General features: G+C 39.0%; 2 protein-coding genes across 2 annotated transcripts; one reads left to right on the forward strand and one right to left on the reverse strand.

The window, feature by feature from the left end:
• Positions 1-377: 377 nt before the first annotated feature.
• LOC115662087 (uncharacterized protein At4g18257-like) lies at positions 378-6,324 on the reverse strand. Its single transcript, XM_056302596.1, has 4 exons — positions 5,988-6,324; positions 5,085-5,399; positions 4,783-4,925; positions 378-845 (listed from the first exon to the last, which is right to left on the reverse strand). The coding sequence occupies exons 1-4, from the start codon at positions 6,263-6,265 to the stop codon at positions 826-828; spliced, it is 756 nt and encodes a 251-aa protein (XP_056158571.1). The 5' UTR covers positions 6,266-6,324; the 3' UTR covers positions 378-825.
• A 7,179-nt stretch (positions 6,325-13,503) lies between these two features.
• On the forward strand, positions 13,504-19,364 carry LOC115663938 (alkaline ceramidase TOD1-like). Its single transcript, XM_030585901.2, has 4 exons — positions 13,504-13,812; positions 13,925-14,140; positions 14,467-15,030; positions 18,700-19,364. Exons 1-4 carry the CDS (start codon positions 13,575-13,577, stop codon positions 19,050-19,052), a joined length of 1,371 nt encoding a protein of 456 aa, XP_030441761.2. The 5' UTR covers positions 13,504-13,574; the 3' UTR covers positions 19,053-19,364.
• Positions 19,365-21,162: the final 1,798 nt, after the last annotated feature.

The following is a 21,162-nucleotide window of genomic DNA, read 5'->3' on the forward strand; positions in this document are numbered from 1 at the left end:
TGTGACTCTTAAGGGCAAACCTCAAGGGCGAACGACTGAAATTGCCAAGTTCATCTATTTTTCTGGATAACCGGCCCAGCTCCGACCCGACCGATGACCTTGAGTACTACGAATGGTCAAGATCTGGAGGCTCCCTCCACACTGAAACCCCATTCCACCAATGGATGGAGTCTACAGAATGTTTTTTCTTTCCTTCCGTTGATCTCTGTCTCCTAGCCTCCCTATAGATCTTTTCGGAACGTCACCCTCAATGATTTGCCATTACAACACAGAGAGAGAGAGAGAGAGAGAGAGAGAGAGAGTTTTCTGCTAATTGCTCAACATATATCCCCTTACAATGGGAAGAGAGAGAGAGAGAGACAGAGACAGAGAGATCGTTTTCTGCTAATTGCTCAACATATATCCTACAAATGGGAAGAGAAAATGTTGACATCGGGCACAACTTACATGGAGGAAGCTTACATCGAGAATGCTTAGCTCCTAACGGTAATTTCACTTTACCTCAACGCAGTTCCTTCAAATCAAGATCGTCAATGGAAGGAGAATGCACATTACTTCACTTTCCATTGTCGCTGCAGGGGCAATTAACTCCAGTGTCTTCAATTGTAAAATACCGATGTTGAGTATGCAATTTTTTTGTAGCTATTTGAAGCTGTTCGAGACATCCACTTCACATTCCAGGGACACTGCAGAATTGCCAAACCAGGATTTGGAAAGTTTCCCTAATTGCCGCCAGAGCTTGATGTCTTACAGATGTCAATGTCCATTCAGCCAATTCATTTGAAGGGGGAGAGCTGCTTGTCTCTATTCCCATCCCTCAATTTTCTATGCCTTCTTCTCCTCACCTACAGAGAACAAGCAAAGTAAAAGAGCTTAGTTAAGAAATGAGAAGTACAATTTTACAAGAGTTCAAGCAGAATTGGGAATCATAAACCTAGAATGGTACTGTAAAGTGGAAAGGATCTCTCTCTCTCTCTCTCTCTCTCTCTCTCTCTCTCAATTGTTGCCTGCCATGTGTGTGCTCACACCCAGAAAAACAGAACAAAATAGAAGAGATATGTCTCATAAGGTGGATGAGGCTGACAGAAGCAGGTTTTTTTCTTCAATATTGTTTGTAAAACATCAACCCCTCCGGCTATTTATTTCTTGATGTCATTAAGTCATCAAACGATCAGTTATGCAAGTATATCAATGGACATATGCAGCGAACTACACTCATAATGATCCACGGCCTCATAGACAAGACAGTACGAAACCAGGATTCTTGAGCCAACACATGGAGCCATGCTTCTTCCCAACTTATACATCGAAAATTGGATAGCCCACCATATATTACCAAAACGATGGATGAGCTACTAGGATAAATTCAAATTAAAGTGAAACTGCTTTTCGCTTAATTCGGATATTAGCAGGCAGTAAATAAGATTAATTTCCATCACTATAAATAGTTCATACTACAATAACACACAAGTCACTTGCATCACTTGCAATGCAACATTTTCTCATGCACAAAAACTCTTGACTTATCTATAAATGAGCTCATGTGCTCAATAAGCTTACACCTTCACTTTCTGCACACCCACAAAACCTCACTAAAGCTCGCAGCACCCACTTAGCATATAATCCATCCCCGCCCACTATAATGCAAGCTTCTGGAATGCAGAACAGAAACAACAACCCTTCAGAGAGAAACCTGAGTTCATTTTTGAGAAGCCAATAGAGTTTTGTGTGCATGTGAGAAAAGTGCTGTAGTGTAAGTGATCTTGTAAGTGTGTCATCCTCCGAAGCCATAGTTCAATGGAAATTCAATTTTTTATTTGATGCCTGCCAATCTCTAAATACAACTAATTAGTACGAGAGGTAGGCAATTAGGGACTGTCTTGTCTGGTGTCATTGACAAAAATTTTGTCCAAAAATAGTCAGGCGCTGTGGAGTAGATATAAGGTGGCACCGACCAATCCTCGGAAGATATCGAATTGGAGTTGGATTTCACCAAGTGTCTGGTCCAAATTCTAGTTGTTCTTGGTCAGAGGCCAGGGTTATGTTTGTACAGAAAAGTACAGATATACAACGGAAGATCTCCAAACTGTAGGCAACATCAAATGGTTTAACAACAATCACATCATACTTGCAGGGCCAAAAGTAGATGGTGAAGAAAACAAAAGATGCAATGTGAAGTTCAAGCTGTGGCTGCCTTCAAGGAAACTATTAAGGAAAGAACGCTGTAACATGGCTATGCTACAACACAAAACAAGACTTTGGGACAGCCTTGCCTCTTGATTTTCCAAGAAAATTGATATGAAATCACAGCAGCTTGAAGATGCATTAGAGGATGACAGAATGAAAAGAATAATCTTTCATGACTAAAGAAGTAAATATCAAGATTTATCAGTGTCAACCAACGGTAGCCAATCTCACCATCACTCAAAAATTTAGAAACTCTATTAGCTGACAAAGAAAATCTGAATAATGTAGATGGCTGATGAGAAGTGAAGAGGAGGCACTATAAAGCAGTCTGAAAAGCTATCCAACAAGCAGGAGCTTTAACACACAAAAAAGGAAATAAAGGGAGACCACCTTTAAAGGCTTACATGCAGGGGGAGCTCAACATTGTTGCAATCAAGTTACAAATTCAAAGAAAACAAACGACAGAATGATTAATGTTGCAGTTGAAAGCCCATTATGCTAGAAGTTGCAGATCCAATAACAAATCTATTAAAGGCAATGCAACACGATCTATGGTCAAAAAGAAGAAAACACAGTGAAGAAGAATGGGAATTTATGTAGTGGAGGTAATGAAAGATGAAGCCAGCGAAAGAATAACCAAGGTTTGGAGTCAAAAGAAACACCAAACAAATGACAGGGACCCAAAAAGTAAGTCAAATACAGGATCCCAGCAAAGTATATTACAAGTCAACAGGAAATATTAGAAAAAAATTCATTGGGTCCACAACTTCAGAATATCCACTGGACCAAACAAATAAAACCCTAGATATGCCAGCGTAATATTTGTAGAAGAAAGTGTGGAAGCGATGACACATGAGAAAGCAACATAATATACTCCTTGAGCAATTGGATGTAGAGATCCAATCCAAAGAGGAAAACAATCTAAGAAAGATGTGAGACCCCTGTTCTGTAAATGGAGATTTACGTAATAAAGACAAAACCTGATGGGTCAATAGAGAGACAGAAAGCTCAATGGTTGGCTCAAAGATTCTCACAGTAAAATGGGATGCATTACGATAAAAAGTTGAAAAGAAGGAGCTCGGGGAGCTCAATAATTCTCATACTTAAAAGTGCAGTGCAAAACGTGACTGCTCAATACAAGCTTTTCTAGGGATTTTGTATCCTAGAATGCATGCCACTTTAAACTCTAACAAAACTTAATGTAAGATTCTCCTCTGCTGAAGGCAAAGATTAGGATAATTGAAGTGTTTATCAACACTGTGGATTTTGATGTACTTACGATTGACACAGCCAAATATCTCTTCTGCCATTGGAATCAAAAGTAACAATATCGAAGAAGTCTCACTTGCAAACATTTCAACATACTCTATGGTATCCAAAGGGAACTTTAGACTTAAGCATTTTCTGCAGAAAAAGAGTGGAATCAGCAGGTGAGATATTGTGACATTGACAACTTATCAATGGTTTACGTATTCACCATGGGTAAGAGCAAAATCCGGGTGTGCCAAAAGACGGTCACTCTATCCTTATCAACAACTTAGGTACAGTACAGAGTAGCAGCAATGGCAGAACAAGAAAGTACGGATTGTACAATTCATGGGAGACTTATGACAAGTGATTAACTACTCAAGAATGCTCACTTGAGTACCGTTTTGACTATGACGAGGGATTTACAACTAGTGATTAACTACTCAATACCGCCCTATTGTGTAATTATTGGACTAAACATTTAGCAGTGTCTCTGCTCAAATAAAACATGTGGAAGTCCACCGACCAGTAGAAGGTGCTTGGGGGAGAAATAAAGATGACATCTATAGAGACAGTACGCCAAATTGCTGCCATGTTTACGAAGGATGTCTTTTTCATGATTGAAACCATTTAGAGAACAACTTGGCATGGTAATAAGTTTAAAGAAGTTGGTGTTGAGGGGAGAGTTAACAAAGACAAACCGGCTTGCTTAAGGATGAGATGAACTTCACAATGTGAAAGGAACCTCTCTAGGTATCGGCCTTTCACCAAAAGCCATAAATTTCAGCTAATCATCTCAATTGCTATGTGACCAGTTTGTGTCCAATCCATGCGGCCCTCTCCTATCCAAGAACTTTAGACTTCCAACTAGTATAAATAGAGGTAGTCTTTCATGGTTTATAGAACAACTTGAAGCAAGCAATACGACCTTGCAAAGAAGATTTAGTGTGCTATTGTACTCTGAAGATATTGTTTGATGGAAATTTGTATTCTTATTTTCAACCCAGCAATCTCTAAATTCAACATTTTCACAAGAGATTGGTATGGCACAGTAGATAAGCAAGGATGGACTTAGTACAACAAGGAGGCCTAAGTTGGACTCAATTGTCTTATCCATAATTAGGATCCTATGCTACTATATCATCATGGGTAACCATAAAGATAATGAGACGAAACAATAATACAAGACAATGGCACCAAATCAAATCTGTAGAGAAGTAAAATAATACAAAAACTACACTGGAATGATCGTTGTGAAGTATTCTTCTTTTTCATAAGCAAATGGGAGATCTATCACATGCATGAGCAAGATATGTCTTTCTCCAAGTGGACATTCTTGTTCTGTACCTGATGCAGCCTTCAATTTGTCAAGCTGCTTCCGAAGATAAGCCTGCTTCAGTTTCTCACGCCGAGCATCTGCCTGCATTTGTCTGCGCATTTTGAGCTCAGACACCTTTTCTCGTGCTTGATTCACCTCTTCATGTACTTCCCTATAATTGATCATGAACAAGATAAATGAGCAAGTATGCATGCATGAACCTAACAAATATGTTGATCAAGCTTTTATTTCCCAAAATCGACAAGGTCCATGAATGCATAATACCATAATCCAGAAAGTATTGTTAAAGGAGAAAAAAGCCGAGTCCTACCTCACAAAACGCTTATGTTCGTCATTATCCATTGTTCCAACTGTTCGACCGGGTCCCATAAACTTCGTCTCAGGTAACACCGCGGCCTCGTTATCCCCATCTACCAGCACTTCTGAGGAAGGCATGTCATGCCCTTGTGGCTGATGTGACTCATCCTGCTCGAGGTTCTTGCGAAAGAAATCCACACAATATTTTTCCTGGTCCTCCTCATCAGAGAGTTCTCCCTTAACTAGCTTATCGTATAAGGCAGCCTTCCTCTCTAGTGCTTCATAGCTTTTCGAACCATCATTAATAGCTTTCAGCTCAAGCTTGTCCCTGAATGAAAATCAACAAAACACAAGTGAATATCACCTTCTATAGCAGGTACAACATTGCATAAGCTGCGGTTTTCAACAATGGGACTAAAAATAATAGATTGTTCTGGGAGCTTCTCTTTCAAAGTTGAGGAAACGGTCCTCTAGATTTACAATCACTACAGACCCACCAGAAAGATTCCAGTTTTCATTGAAAACACGGACAATTTACAGCATAATGCATCCGATATACGATGAATGCATGTCCCAACCAAACGAAGAAAATGAAAGGAGGGAACTTTCCATCGATTTCTCTTCCAATAATTAACTGAGTAAAATAAGATTGCAGCACCAGATTCTCTCTGCACGTTCCAGTCCAATCCCACCACAATTGCAATCGCTAATACCGAAATTCGGATGCTGCCGCAATACTTCAAATCGTTTCGGCATACGGAAGAAACGGATCAAATTAGGGCTCGGAAACACCAACAAAACCACAAACCCCAAAACCTGGTCCTCATCAACCGATCAGAAACCGCGAAGCACCAAAAAGCGGACAATCGCAATCAACGAAAAAGAGAAAAAAAAACTCCAATGACGAGAGACGCACTTGTGAGCGCGAGCATCCACGCCGGAGTTCTTGCGGGAGAAGGAGTCGGGGGCGGGGGCGATGATCTTGGCGCGGTGGTAGGAAGCGTCGCCGGAGGAGAGGTCCTTGGACTGCTTGGACTCCTCCTGGGAGCGGTAGAGCTGGGCCTTGAGCTCCAGGATGGAGGAGGCGCCGACGCCGGCGATGGCGCGGCGCTTCTTGGGCATGATGGAGGACTCGGTAAGCCATCCCAGGGACTCCACCACCACCACCCGCTTCTTCCTCTCCTCGTCCGCCATCTCTCTCTCTCTCTCTCTGTGCGCTCGGCACCGTGTGGGATTTGGGGGAAATCGAACAGTTCGACACCTCCGAGACGAACTCTCCAGAGCGCGATAAAAGGCACCGCCGGTGGCAAAATTCAATCCGCTCTTGAACTTTGTTTTTCAATTTGGTCCTCACATTTTGTTTTTAATATTGATGATAGAGCCTTCCAAATTAATCTTTTTTTTTTTTGGTCTGAAATATTAACCCTTCATTAGTATCTTGTAAAAAAAGAACACTGAATTTCTTTCAATCTAATTTCTTTTGTTTTGCTAAGCATTTACCCTCACCAGTAAGATAAAGAGAGATTGATATTTCTATCCTATAATCTCCTTGGCATTTGTTTTTCATCTTTTTGACTTTGGGCTTCAACTCTAACTTTTAGTATTTGGAATTCAATTTTGTTCATACGAAACACGTTGAAAACTTCATAAACATTTTATGGAAACTTGTCATAAATTCTAAATGGGATAAGTGTAGTAGAAGTCCTAAAACTTTCAAAAAGTGCAATCAAGTCCTGAAACTTGTCACGAAAGTGCAATTAAGTCCTAAAACTTTTAAAAAGTGCAATTAAGTTCTAAAACTTGTCAAATTGATGCAATTAAGTCATTCAGTTATCACCATCAATTTATTTAATGAAAAATGCTGACGTAGTATTTTTAAATTACTTTCTCTCTCCTACGTGGCATTTTTTATATTTTTTTTCTTCAAATTTGATTTTCATTGGATTAAAAAATTTAATTAAAAAGCTAAAATTTTATTTTAAAAAACAAAAGTGAAAAGAAAGAAGAAAATGGCAAGGCAGGGCTGGGCCTCACCGGTGGGCGCTGCCGCCGCCGCCCATCGTTGGAGGAGGACCGGCCAGCCTTGCCTAGGGCCGGCGACCATTGCTAGGTCCGGGCGAGGGCGCCCAAATCTGGGCAACGCTAGCCCTCCCCTAGGGCCGGCGACCATCGCTCGCCCTAGGCGAGGCGTCGCCAGCCTCACCAAGGGCAAGTGAGGCTCGCCGGCCCCAAATGAAGGCCGTCGTCGCCTAGATCTAGGCGCCCTCGATCCAGTTCTGGGCAAGCCTCGCCGGGCCTAGCGAGGGTTGCCAGCCCTCGCCCGAGGCTGGCGACGCCTTGCCCGAGGCCAACGACGCCTCGCCCTCACCCGGGCCTAGCGAGGGTTGCCGGCGCCCTTCGCCGGCTCCTCCGGCGATGGGTGGCGGTGGCGGCAACGTCCACCGGCGAGGCCCTACCCTGCCATGCCATTTTTTTTTTCAGTTTTGTTTGTTAAATAAAATTAGCTTTTTTATTAAATTTTTTAATCCAATGAAAATCATATTTGAAGAAAAAAATAAAAAATTCCATGTAGGAGAGAGAAAATAATTTAAAAATGCTACGTCAGCATTTTTCATTAAATAAATTGATGGTGTTAACTGAAAGACTTAATTGCATCAATTTGATAAATTTTAGGACTTAATTGCACTTTTTAAAAGTTTTAGGACTCGATTGTACTTTTGTGATAAATTTTAGGATTTGATTGCACTTTTTGAAAGTTTTAGGACTCAATTGCACTTTCGTGACAAGTTTTAGGACTTCTAGTGCATTTATCCCATTCTAAATAATTGTTAGAGGTTATCCTTGTTCGGGCCTAGGCCGTTCAGGCCCCTCAATTCGGGCCAAAATGATGGCCTAAGACCACCCATGAGCAAAAAACATATATAATGAAGTGGCAAGCGGGCAGGCTTTACTTGGGCCCAATTGGGCCCAGTCAAGCCCATAACTATTGGTTCTCCTTTGGCTCTTGTTTTTCTGGCTGGCGTTGGCGGATACATAGCGGGCGGCCAGGCACATGATTAGGTCTACTGATAGTGTACCGGACTCCGACTAAATCAACCATCAGATCCAATTCCAAAAGATACGAGCCATTAAATAAAAAACCTACTAATAATTAGTCATTTTTATATTTTAAGATGTTTCACAAAAATTATTGACATATGGCGTCGATGAAGTCCAAAATGTCCTAAACAGTTACATATTCCGATCTTTAAATAATTCACGACATTTTACAAAAGCTTATGATGTTTAGTCTGACACACCTCATAACATCAGAAATATTTTGATGTTTTCAATTTAGCACGATTTGCAAAGGCTCACGGAAATTCATCGTAACATGGTAGGGGAAGTTTTGAGTATTTAAAATCTTAATGTTGCTATATTTTAGCATGTTTTTATAAGGGCTTACAACATTTTGTCGTAAAATTATTCAAAGTGTCGTAAATATATAAATATCCTATTTTTCATGAAGGCTTAGAACTTTTCGTAGTATTAGACGTCGTGGATATTTTCATACCCTAATTTCCTATATTCTTCGTTTTCTGTAGGCTTACAATATCTCATACTAAAACGCAGCCCAAAAAATGTCATAAATCTTTAAATGCCCCTTTGTCAATTTTCAGAAAAAACTTGAGGCTTCAATCACGTTATCTCCTTTCGTCTTTTGACTTTTGGCCTTTAATGATTTGGAATCTATCTTTTTTCATATCAAATACATTGAAGACTTCGTTAGCATTTTACACTAGAATCTGCAAGTGCAACCAATTACAATCTTGTCACGAGTTCCAAAATTTTTTTATTACTTTTTCAAGCAAGAATTTTGTTAATTCCCCCCATATATAACCTTACTATGGGGTTTAGGATGCATCCACATGATTCAAGAAAGTGCTACTTGACTTTATTTTCATGTGAAGATACACCATACGGAACGATATGTCCCAAATATTATCTCCTTTTTTAGTTGCATAACGAGAAAGACCACCTTTTAGATCAATTACGGATCAATCAAATATCCTTGATAGCCGCATGCGAGGTAAAATTTGAGTTAAAACTCAAGTCGATGAACTAGATAAAGGGATTTTCTGTTTTCCGAACCCTCATTATTTATAAACTGTTTTTTACCTAAATGAGCATTTGGTGCCATGTAAGCGTCTACAAGGCTTTTCTTGATTTTTCAATTTTTAGTATCTCACTGAATTAAAAGAAAATCTTGAAACTTGTCCTTATGGATAGAGCAAAAGAAAATATTTCCCAGCAAAGGTTGAGTATTGTGTATGATAAAACAAAGTTTCCTAATTAACATAATTATTAATTATTAAATTATTATAGTTTAAGTTTCTAAAATGAATGGATATTTAAAAGAGGCAAATGTCTTTAAGACTATTGTCAATTATTATTATTATTGTTGCTAATAACATAACAAACCAATAATTATGTTAGAATAATAGCATGATATGTAGTTATGAATAATGAATGATTAATTTCTATAATCATGTCATATAAGCGTTGTTGTTAAATAGCATATTAAACGTCTAATGTTGTATTTCATAAAAAGTAAATTATTATTTAAATAATGATATGGTCATATTATATGCATATAGATGTAATATCTAATTTAATAATACCATTAAATTAGCTTGTAGGACAACTTAAATCATGGAAGTAGATAAAAATTGCATGGTTTTGTTTTTTGTTTTGGTTGAAAAATTGCATGCTTTTGAGTTGTGATTTTCTTATAGATATCAATATCAATGAGATTTAAAGATGATAATCTAAAATATGATAAGATATAGCTTTTGATCAATCTGAATTTCATATGAATTCAAATGAACCATTATAATCTATTATATGTACGTGTATATCATAAATCAACTACTATTTGTTAAAGATATTTTGACGACTTAAAAACAGGAACCTACTTCCTTTTATGGAAGTATATATAATGCATTACAAATATATAAACAAATAAATATTATAATTATGTCGTCTAAATGTAGCTATGATATCTTATCTTATACTAGCATAGTAAGAACAATTCATGCCACACAAAACATCTTGTGTATCATATTATGAAGGATATTGTATATTAATCATGTATTGTACTGTGACACAAAAAAATTAAACAACTCTCGATTATTATCGACAAGTGACAGGATTTGTGAGTCAAAACAAAAGCAATCAATGAAAAAAACAATCGACAACTCGAAGGGATTCGATAACTTGATGAAGTCATTGACGACGGACATTATAGAAGGTATCGGTGAGGACTTAATTCATTAATCAACTAGGTTTATCGACAGTCATTTATTGCAAATTTTTGCAAATTTTGCTAAGTGTTGGAGCTCAGAGACAAAGAAGTAGATCGACACAAATGCAAGCCTACGTGGTTATTATGCCTATGACCCTGGGATTTATAACTCCTTGTGGATGAACGTAGCTAGCTAGAATCTAAGAATGTGCAACTTTTATCAATAACTATAGATAGCACTCGGAAGTAAGGACAAAATTCATGACCATTTGTGATAACTATTGTAAATGGGATATAAAAGTCCACAACGTTGTCTTTGTATACTCTCTTGCATAACAAATAAAGGCTCGCGCTATTTTCACCCTTTTATTGACTCCTGACACTCTTTATTACATTGATTTGACTACATTATTCCTTGAGGATTCCACTCTTAATTTAAGATTATTTCTTACCTTTTTTTTTTCTTATGTTTCAATTTTTTTAAAAGACAAAACTACTAACATCCCTTTTGAACAACTTTTTTTTTTTTTTTTTTCACTCTAGTTGCTTCTTCCACAACTACTACATTTTAATGTCCTTCATGTTTGTCCGCTTTTAAACTTATTCTGCCAATTATTAATTTTATTTCCCCAAATAATCCTCATAATGGTTAATTTTTCAACTTCTATTTTCAGTACAAATTTACAAGAATTTACTCAAATATTGAATATTGTGGTTCAGGAATGAATTACATAATTTACTCTTCTTTCATTGTATTATTTTCGTAGGGGAGTCACTATGAATGACAATATCGAAGATGAACCAAACGGCTTAAATGAATCTTTTGATGATAAAATTGCAAACGGAGAGCATCAATCAATCATGTCAACAAGTTCATTTGGAGCTTCTTGCACTATCACATTAAAATTATTCCTCGATATATATTGTTTTAACTGAATAATGACTTTCTTATTAATGTAATTAATTTTTTTTTGTCTCATCAGGTAAAATATTTTTTTGAGAGAGTAACCTTTTTTAGGGGAGCTAACCAGTTGAGCGGACAATATCTTTTGTTAAGTGTCATTTTTTAGCACATTTGTATTTTGAGGATAATTTTCTTTTCATTAATAATTCTATGAAAATCATCATGCATTTAGAATTGACAAAAATGTGTTTGCAAATGGTTTGAATGGATTGTCTTATAATGCCATTACAATTGCCATTGTTTCTTGTCAACTGTTAATTATACCATTGTAATCAAGGCAAAGATAGTATTATATGTAATAATGTTTTAGGGAGCATTTTCTTTTACATTTGCATGATAATAATGGATGTTTAGAATTTTTTATGTTAACTTTGTCATATTTTTTATTTTTTCTGAAAGTATGTATGATATATCATGCAATGATGGCATGAAAAATTCTTAAAAATTAGACTATTAGATTCACTTAATAAAATAAAAGTAAAGCAGTTAAAATACATAGATTACAACGTAATGACACATATATAAGTTATAGGTAAATGAAAGGCCTACCAAAACTGGTAGATGGTTTTTGTTACTCTTACTTGTGCTTATATTATTATTTTTAAATAGTTTCCTAGTGCAAAAACAGAGAATATACAACTCATTAACATAATAATTAGTTAGCTATCTACTAATAAACTATTTTAAAAAAAGAGGGACACCAATTTTGTTCCAAATGGAGAAAGAAAAGAAAAAAACCAAAAATGAAGAAAAGAAGGCAAGAAATAATCTTAAATCAAAAGTAGGCCCCACATTTAACATTAATTTATATGTTATTTGAGAGGATCATGGGTAATTTTGTCTCTAGTAAAATTGAAACAAAAGAAAAAGAAGACAAAAAAAGGTCACAAATCATCTTAAATTAAGAGTGAGACTTGTAAATAATAAAGTAGTCAATTCAATGTGATAGGGGGTGTTAGATCCAATCAGGGGTGGAAATAGCGCAGTCCTAAATAAAAGCAGTCTTGTTTATGAATTTATTTTCTGTCTTACACCCTTCTCATAAACTTCATCCATTTTGTTAATCTTTTAAAAGATTTTTCACTTTTCTGGTGAAACATGTAGCATTGCAGTGGGTTGGGAGACCAATCGATAGACAAGTTATGAAACCCCCTTTCGTTTCTTTGTTCATTTACAAGTCAGAACATATTACGGATTTTCCTTTTATTTATCAAATGATAACCAAAATATGGGTTTAAATCATTATATTTGCACATTATCCTATAACCATCTATGTATTTCCGACGAAGATTACCAAAAAAATCTTAAACCTATTGTAATTATGCTAATTCAGTTATCAACCTTTTTTTTTACTAATTCAATCCTAAATCTTTTGCAATTGTACCAATTCAGTCTATCCACCCAATTTTGGATGGCCGGCGCTCACATGGACGCCATCCGTTAGGATAATGCTGATGTGGATATTTTTTTAATAATATTTTCCAATTTTTTTATCTTTTTTTTTAATTTTCTTTCTCTTTCTCTCTCTCTCTTTTTTTTTTTTTTTTCTATTTCCTTCTTCTCTTGGCCAGTGAGGGCGAGAGCGAGGTCAAGCCTCACCGTGGCTAGGCATGGCTCCTTGCCCACAACGGTGAGGGCGAGGCTTGACCTCGTCGGCCCTTGCCTTAGATCGGTCGACGGACCTCGGAGACCGGCCATCGGGAGAAGGAAAGACAAAAAAAAAAAAAAAAGAAAAAAAATTTAAAAAATGAGAAAAAAATATTAAAATATTATTAAAAATTCTCTATGTGAGTGCCGGCTACACCACGTAGGATGGCCATTCCATGTCAACGCGGGCCGGCCAAAATTGGCTGGATGGATTAAATTGGCACAAATACAAAATTTTGAGTTTTCAATTGGCAACAAAAAAAAATGTTTATGACTGAATTGATATAATTGTAATAGATTTATGACTGTTTTGGTAATTTTCTTTAAATTTTTTGGTAAAATTACCAAGCATAAAATTACCCACCATCATATCCGGTGGAATTACTATATTATTGAAAGAGTCTCGGAGATTTACTCCACTGCCATATAAAATATACACTTAAGAAAAAACTCTTTTTCTGGGCACCACACAATCAAGGACTTGATCACACACTCGATTATTCCTTCCGGGTACGTAAAGCGAAAAGAGGAAAGAGAATGATTGCGACGAGTTCATCAAAGAAGGGGGGGCGGCGTGGAAACCCATAGAGCCTCAACAAACACTTTTAATGGGGAAGCCACCGGTCCTCTTCCAATCGAAGCTGCTCTGTTTCTCCCTGCTTTACCTCTTCGCCACCCTCTTCCTGGCCCTCTACACCTCTCTCTCCCCGGCCAAATGCCTCCTCCGATCCTCCCCCTTCGACCCCCTCCAGTCCCCTCTCTTCTCTTACCCTCCTTCCTACGGCGAGCACAAGTACGCCCTCCCCACCGCCCGCCCCTCCTGCTCCTCCCCTGTTCTCTTCTCAGGTCGCCTCTTCGAAACCCTTTTCCGGGTTTTGGCCTTTTCCCATAGGAAACTGCGGTTGTATCGTCCTCGTCGCCGGCTGATCTCGTGTTTTCTCCCTCTTTGGTGGGTCAGATTATTCGGCAGCGGTCAAGGAGATCGGAGATTTGTGCGCGAATTCTTCGTGGTCGTCGCCTCTGCAGCCGCCTCCCCTGAGGTACAAGCAGGGCGGAGATGATAACTTCGGTGGGACGTTCAGCGACCGAGAGCGGTTTTCTTATTTCGATCATCGGAACGAAAGCGTGGAAGTCCCCTGTGGATTCTTTAAGGAATTCCCAATCGGCATGGACGGTGAGTCTTGGCCATCAATTATGGGAAATTTTCTTTCCTCTTTCGTTTTTCTTTTGGTTCTTTGCTCCTCTGTTTTGGTACTCTGTTCCTTCTTGAATTCTGTTGGCTCAGATGCACAAAATGAGGAAAACGGGTTCAGAAAATTCAATGAATTCTGTTGTGCTGTGTTGTTGGTTTCTAGTGCTTCTTTACATCCATTGATATCGGTCCGAATCGTTTCATTCATAATTTCCAAATCGAAACTGAGTTACCGAATTCTGCAGCAAGAATCGAATTTTATCGGGTTCGAATTGATTTCCTTTCTTTTGTCTCGCGTGGGAATTTAGATAGGGAGGCCATGGAGAAATGCGGCGGAGTCGTCGTTGCCTCCGCCATATTCAACGACCACGACAAGATCCGTCAGCCCAGAGGGCTCGGATCCCAAACCCTCGCCAGCGTATGCTTCTTCATGTTTGTCGACAGCGCCACCACGAAAGTCCTCGAGAACCACAACTTGATCTCACCGAACTCGAGAGCAGCGCGCAGGATCGGAGCGTGGAGAATTGTGGAAGTGGCGGGCGAGCGCCTGTACGGGAACCCGGCCATGAACGGGGTGATCCCGAAACACCTGGTGCACAGGCTGTTCCCGAACTCGAAATTCAGCGTGTGGATCGACGCGAAGCTGCAGATGGTGGTCGACCCCGTCCTGCTAGTCCATTCGCTGCTCGTGAGGGAGGGCGCGGACATGGCGGTGTCAAAGCATCCGTACTACGTGCACACCATGGAAGAGGCGATGGCCACCGCAAGGTGGAAGAAGTGGTGGGACGTGGATTCGCTGAGGAAGCAAATGGAGACGTACTGCGAGAACGGGCTTCAACCATGGTCGCACAGCAAGCTTCCATATACTTCAGGTACATTACCACCTCCGTTTAATTCACGAAGAATCAACAATTACAAAAATGAAAAATTGCTAATTGTGATTTTGTATAATGTTAAGGAAAATGAATTGGAAAAATTTCCTAATTTTTTTAAAGAAATTCCCGAAAAGTTCGCTCCAGAAAAGTTCAAGAGAGAGGAATATATTAAAGGCAACAACTGGAAAATGGTACTTAGCCAAAAAGGGCCCTGCAAGCCGCAGAACTAACTTGTTTCACGACGAGCATCAAGGGTTGGTTTCAATAAAAATCAATAATTTATGAAACATTTGGCTAAAAATGATTGTTGGCATGTTTAGAAAAATTAGTCAGAGGAATATATTTTCACTATCAATGACAATCCATGCCTAGACATTTTCGTCGTCGATGACTTTGGTGTGTCTACTGTTGTTGAGGTTTTGTTGTTTTTGGTCGAATACTGTTGTTGAGGTTAATGACCCGAAAATTGGGCTAAACATTTCGAAATGAAAGAAGGAAAACAAAATAAAGCACATAGAGGTCTTAAACATCCGGTATGAGTACAAGTCAAACTAACATACCCAATTAGAAAACAAGTGGGGAATCTATCAAGGGCTGCTAGGAGGTGTCTTTAGTAATCCCTACAAATAAAAATTATGCACTACACATGTAAGCAAAACTATCTACCTCTTAGAAAACAAGCAACACGAATTAATGTTATCAGAAATCCCCCATACACCCGTACTCTGAGCTCAAGCCATGTTTGCCGGAGCTCAGAGCTCGAGCTCGTGATCATGGCCATAGGAGCTCGGAGCTTGTGGCCATGGCCGCCACATCAGGGGGTTAACGGTAGAGGTGGAGAGGCGAGTCGGCTACAGCGATCGCTCTGGCGGAGTAGGAGGTCGAAGACGGCCTCGGACATTGGTGTGTTGTGGAGGGAGATGGGATTGTGCTAGCGGGTGGTGGAGGCTAGGGTTTGTAGGAGAGTTTGGTGGTTCAAGGATACCAAAAGGGGCAACTTCGTCTTTCAAAATAGGGATTTTGTCTAAAGATAGAAAACATAGATATGTTTTTTGACATTGCGTGAGAAGTAAGCCATGCTTTTGGTATTTTCCCTAAATTATTCTTCAACGATGTAGTCCCGAAGAGTCTAAACAAAACCATAATAAATTCCCTTCAAATGTTTTTCTGTTTGGGGGGCCAATTCCAATTCTTCGCCATCCGTGAAACTCAATTTTCTACGTGAAAGAAAAAGACCGCTTGTAGACTATGTGAATCACACGACATTATTCTTCTATAAAGTAAAGAAAAAGTTAGATTAATATATAGACAAAGCAATTATACAAGTAGGATTGACCTAACTTGATTTTATTTATATAAAAAAAAAAAACTTGCCACATGCATTGCTTTGGAAAGAACCTCTATGATGTGTCGTCCTCAGTAGTGTACTGGTCCCGGTGTGTTTTGGGAGTGTTATGGAACCTACCGGACCGTCACCCTCTAGACCGGCTTGAATGTCTTCACCATTCTTTTTTTATTTATTGTTATTTTCTTCTTCATTTGGTCAACGCTGTTGTGCTCTAGAAAAGCCTGGCTTTTTGTTTGGGAGCACAATGTGTGGGAGGTGAAGAAAAAACTTGGTGAAGAATTTCGAGGTGGATTAAAAAAATAAAATAGGTGAAGAAGGGATTAAGAAATATAGGGGAACGTATATATTTATGTGCAACGACAAATTAAATCCTAAACTTTATAATTTGATCAATTAATTTAGTCTTAAACCTGTGGACGATTCAATGTGGCGTAGGACAGTCGGCGTCAACATTAGCGTTTTTCGGTCAAAAATGGCCAGAAGGTGACAAATCGTCCAAAGGTATAGGATTGAATTGGCCGCCGAACAAAAAGTGTAGGACTTTTTGAACACTCATCCTAGAGAAGATGTAAGCACGAAATCTCGTCCGGTCTAATAATTTTAAAAACAACCACGTTAATTACACGTGAGAAATATAAATTTTTGTCTTCCTTTTTATGCACCACATCTTAAGTAATATTTTTTATTAAAATTATTTTTACTAAGAATGAACATAGGTTTGAAATTTGGGAGTACAAGGGCATTTTTGCAAAATCAGCATATTCCACAGCTCTTCTTCTCGGTTTGGGGGTGAACACCAATGGGGGGACCCAGATAATTTGCTTTACACCCCAAAATTTTATCCAAATTACACTCTAGGCCAAATTTGCGGATGCTCTACGTTGCGTTGAAGTTACGTTCTATTGTGCTCTACAAGATGACATGTCCCTATCTATGAATTATCTCAAATTGGAATTGTCGAAGATTGGAAATTTCCACATTCTTTTCTGTATCTACAAAATCTGAATCAGTTGATAAACAAGTCATTCATTATACAAAAAATAATTACTTATCTATACTATTATTTTAAAAACAAAGAGGACATCCAACTTTCAAGAGATGACAATCTTTATCTTTTTTTTCCTCAGAATATCCTCAATTAAGTATTTTATAGATTTTTAATCAGCGGGTAAATGTCATTCATAATTCTACCTTGCATATATTCTTTTTTCATTCAACCTCACCAGAAAAAAGGTCGAATTTATTTTTCTCTTTCCAGACATTTGTAAATTATCGTACTAGCAGCTTCATTCATTGATTAGTAAAAAGTTCATAACTTGAAGATATGAAATTCCAATTTGAGTAATGCTAAAGATACAACAATTTTAACTTACCAAAAAAAAAGAAAAAGATACAACAATTTTTTACTAGATTGTGTTGACCAAACTAACTTGAGGGTTGGCAAGATTCTATAGAGAACCCACCATTTTAAGGAATATTGGGAAGCTACTTGATAAATAAGTTTCCAAACAAAAAATAAATAACTTTTGAGTACAAATTCTCGGTACCCTTTTATTGATCAAGCAAATTATTCGTGAATAGACAGGAATTGGCTGTTGGCAGAGAGAGTGTCCATGCAATAATTTGTCCTTTGGCTGGTCCGCCCACATGCAAGTGATTATGGACATGGACTCTACCATTAGATAATTGGGTAGTTGGACTATCAATTAACCCATTTAATAGCCTCGTGAGTGGTAATATTTATAGGGACCCAATTCAAAAATAGGTAATGGCTGTTTGTAATGTTAACTTAATTACTAATTATATGAATAATTGCTGGTTTTTCAACTAGACTATGTGTGCACGTTCCCGCACACATGCGCGGGTGAAATTGATTTGGCACCTGTGATCCTTATCGTGCGAGTCTCTTTAATTTTTAGAGTGTATTGCATATATAATTATGAGTCGACTGTTCATGTGTGTAACCTCCTCGTATGTTAATCAAAGATGAACTTAGGGATTTTTCTATTAATAAAAATGATTTTCTTTGAAAAAAAGCCAACGGCAAGAAATCGGTATTGCCCTTGTTATTTAAGAATGTAAAATCACCACACCTTATTATAGTTGTGGTCCAACCATGAAAGTGAGATAGAATAATATTGGGTTCCTATACAATTTGTCCTTTGGTAGCATGAAGATGCCTAGAGCCCGTCAAACGTTGCATTCAACTAGGAACTTGGGAGATTGAACCGGAATTATTTTGCACTCTTTGCTTTCGGAAGACATGACTATTTCCGGTTCAAAAAACTTTTAATGAAAAGCTCTTGCATTTCTCGCAGACGTGCCGGACAGCGCCCTGATTTTGAGGCGGCACACTCCGGCCAGCAACCTCTTCTCGTGCCTCTTATTCAACGAGTTGAATGCGTTCAATCCGAGGGACCAACTGGCCTTTGCGTACGTGAGGGACCTCATGAGCCCGAAGCCGAAGCTCCACATGTTCGACGTGGAGGTGTTCGAGCAAGTCGTGCTGGAGTACAGGCACAACTTGAAGCGCGGCGGCGGGGCCGCCTCAGCTCCGGGTGGGGCTGCTGGGGGGTCACGGAGGACGAAGAGGGCGGGCTCTCCGGAGTTGTCCGGGAACGGCAGTTTTGGTGGCGGCTGTGGGAAGTGTCTGGAGGAGATGTGGGGTTGAATCCCACGATTGATTCTGTCCAACCGATAACGTGAGAAACAAACAAAAGGTCAACTGCCCAGCCGCATTCGGCAGGTGAAAAGCTGCCAAGAGATCACAGGTTGTCAGGCACGTTCATGCTTTGCCCATGCTCCCTCCCTTTTCTCTCTCCATTCATTGTCGGGCTGGAAAGTCTGGGAACAGGAACGGTGATGCGCCACGTGTCACAAATGGCATGAACTCTGTGTTTTGTCTTGCAGAGGGGGGCCCATTGGGTCTATACAGAAAAAAACAAACAAGCGACTGAGTGGGGGCAAACCGGAAAAAAGGATTGAAAAAAGAGGGGACTTTTTATGCCCTGCTTCTACAGAACGAGAACAAGTTACTGGATGTGAAATGTGTCAAAGTCCGAAAGGCCTGTGTGGTATGTGAACAAGCTATAGTACGACGACTCATTGAAGCTAGGATTAACCAATAGAAGGAAAACGATTTATAGAACACGAGGATGTCAATTTGCTTGAAAGGACCTGCTTGTAGAAGGTGAACGTGCCACTCAGTGAAGACTTGTGAGAAGTCAAAAAGGACTATTTTTTAGAGGCAACTCTTGCTACAGACTATGTAGATGGTTGACACGAGAGTCTCTATGATCTTGGTAGGAAGACCCAAACTCTTTATCAATTTAATATGAATTCAATTATGTGTCTCGTTGCCGATTTCAAAGATTGGCATTTGCTTATAGCAATCTGGAGACTATCAGAATAGTTTTGCCATACCGTGAAGGCAGGATGGTCAGGCATATTTCTGTTGATGGCGTAAAAACTTGTAGTTTGGAAAGAGAGTTATATAGTGTTGTGAGAGGTGCTTAAATATGTAGAAGCAACTATTGAAGCACACTTGACTCATATTTCCCAAATCACGGGGAATGTTTTCATAAAATTTCATGACCATGTTTATCACACCACATGGTGTTTATATAACCTTGAATAGACCCATCAAACAGCATATATATACTTTTTCTATCTAAATCAAACAGCATCATATGCCCCCATCACTACAGTTTCCCTCTCTTTTTTTCACCCCTTTTTGCCGGGTTTGCCCGTCTCCATGACTTGTTTGGTTTTTCCTGTTTTTTTTTTGTGGATGTGTGAACCCAGTGGGTCCCCACTCTGCAAGACAAAAACAAAGAGCTCGTGCCATTGTGACACGTGGCGCATCGCCGTTCCTATTCCCGAACTTTCCAGCCCGACAATGAATGGGGAGAGGAATCACGAGCAGAGCATGAATGTGGCTGACAACCTGTGATCTTTTGGCAGCTTTTCACCTGGGAAATGCGGTTGGGGCAGTTTACCTTTGTTTGTTTTCTTACGTTAACAGTCGAGAGAATCCACTATGGGATTCACCCCCGCCATCTCCTCCACATACTTCTGACACTCGCCTCCAAAACTGCCGTTCCTAGACGACTCTGGAGAGCCCGCCCTTTGGGTCCTCCGTGGCCCCCGGCCCGGCTAATAGGAATGTACAGAGAAATCATGAATCACCTTAACCGTCCGAAATCCGATTGGACCGGTTTAAGATTAGCAATTTTCATGGGGATCAATCCGATTTTTAATTTCAGGCGTGAAACCGCCCATTCGGACCGGACCGGTGTATATATAAATATATATATTTACAAAAACAAGTCGAAAAGGAACAAAAGAACTCTAACAAAGGATTAGGAGATTTTTGTGTTCAATATGACCCATCCTTTAAAATGTCAAAAATCCTCAAAATCCAAATGTTCAGGCAAATGTCCTCCAGAACATGAAGCTAAAAGGATTAGGAGAAAATTTAATAAAAAGAGAGATAAACAGAACATTAAAAAAAGTTATGACAAAAATAAATCCTTTAAAAAACCCTTCAAAAACATTGAATTCTACAATTATGGAAAGAAAGGACATACTTTCAAACATTAAAGCCAACTCACTTTCAATGAAAATGAGTCTTGCTCGCATGTCTTTTGCCATTTACCCTACTTTGCGTCTCGTGATCCTCAAAATGGAATACACATCAAGATGTTGCTATTTACCCTACAGTCTTTCTCGCCCCCCTCATAGGTGTATCCATCGAGATTAATGTCTCCTACTTGGATGCT

Source organism: Syzygium oleosum, unplaced genomic scaffold (genome assembly GCF_021117445.2).
Source record: "Syzygium oleosum isolate NSW1041296 unplaced genomic scaffold, Sole_v2.1 Sole_v2.24, whole genome shotgun sequence".
Taxonomy (NCBI): Eukaryota; Viridiplantae; Streptophyta; class Magnoliopsida; order Myrtales; family Myrtaceae; genus Syzygium; species Syzygium oleosum.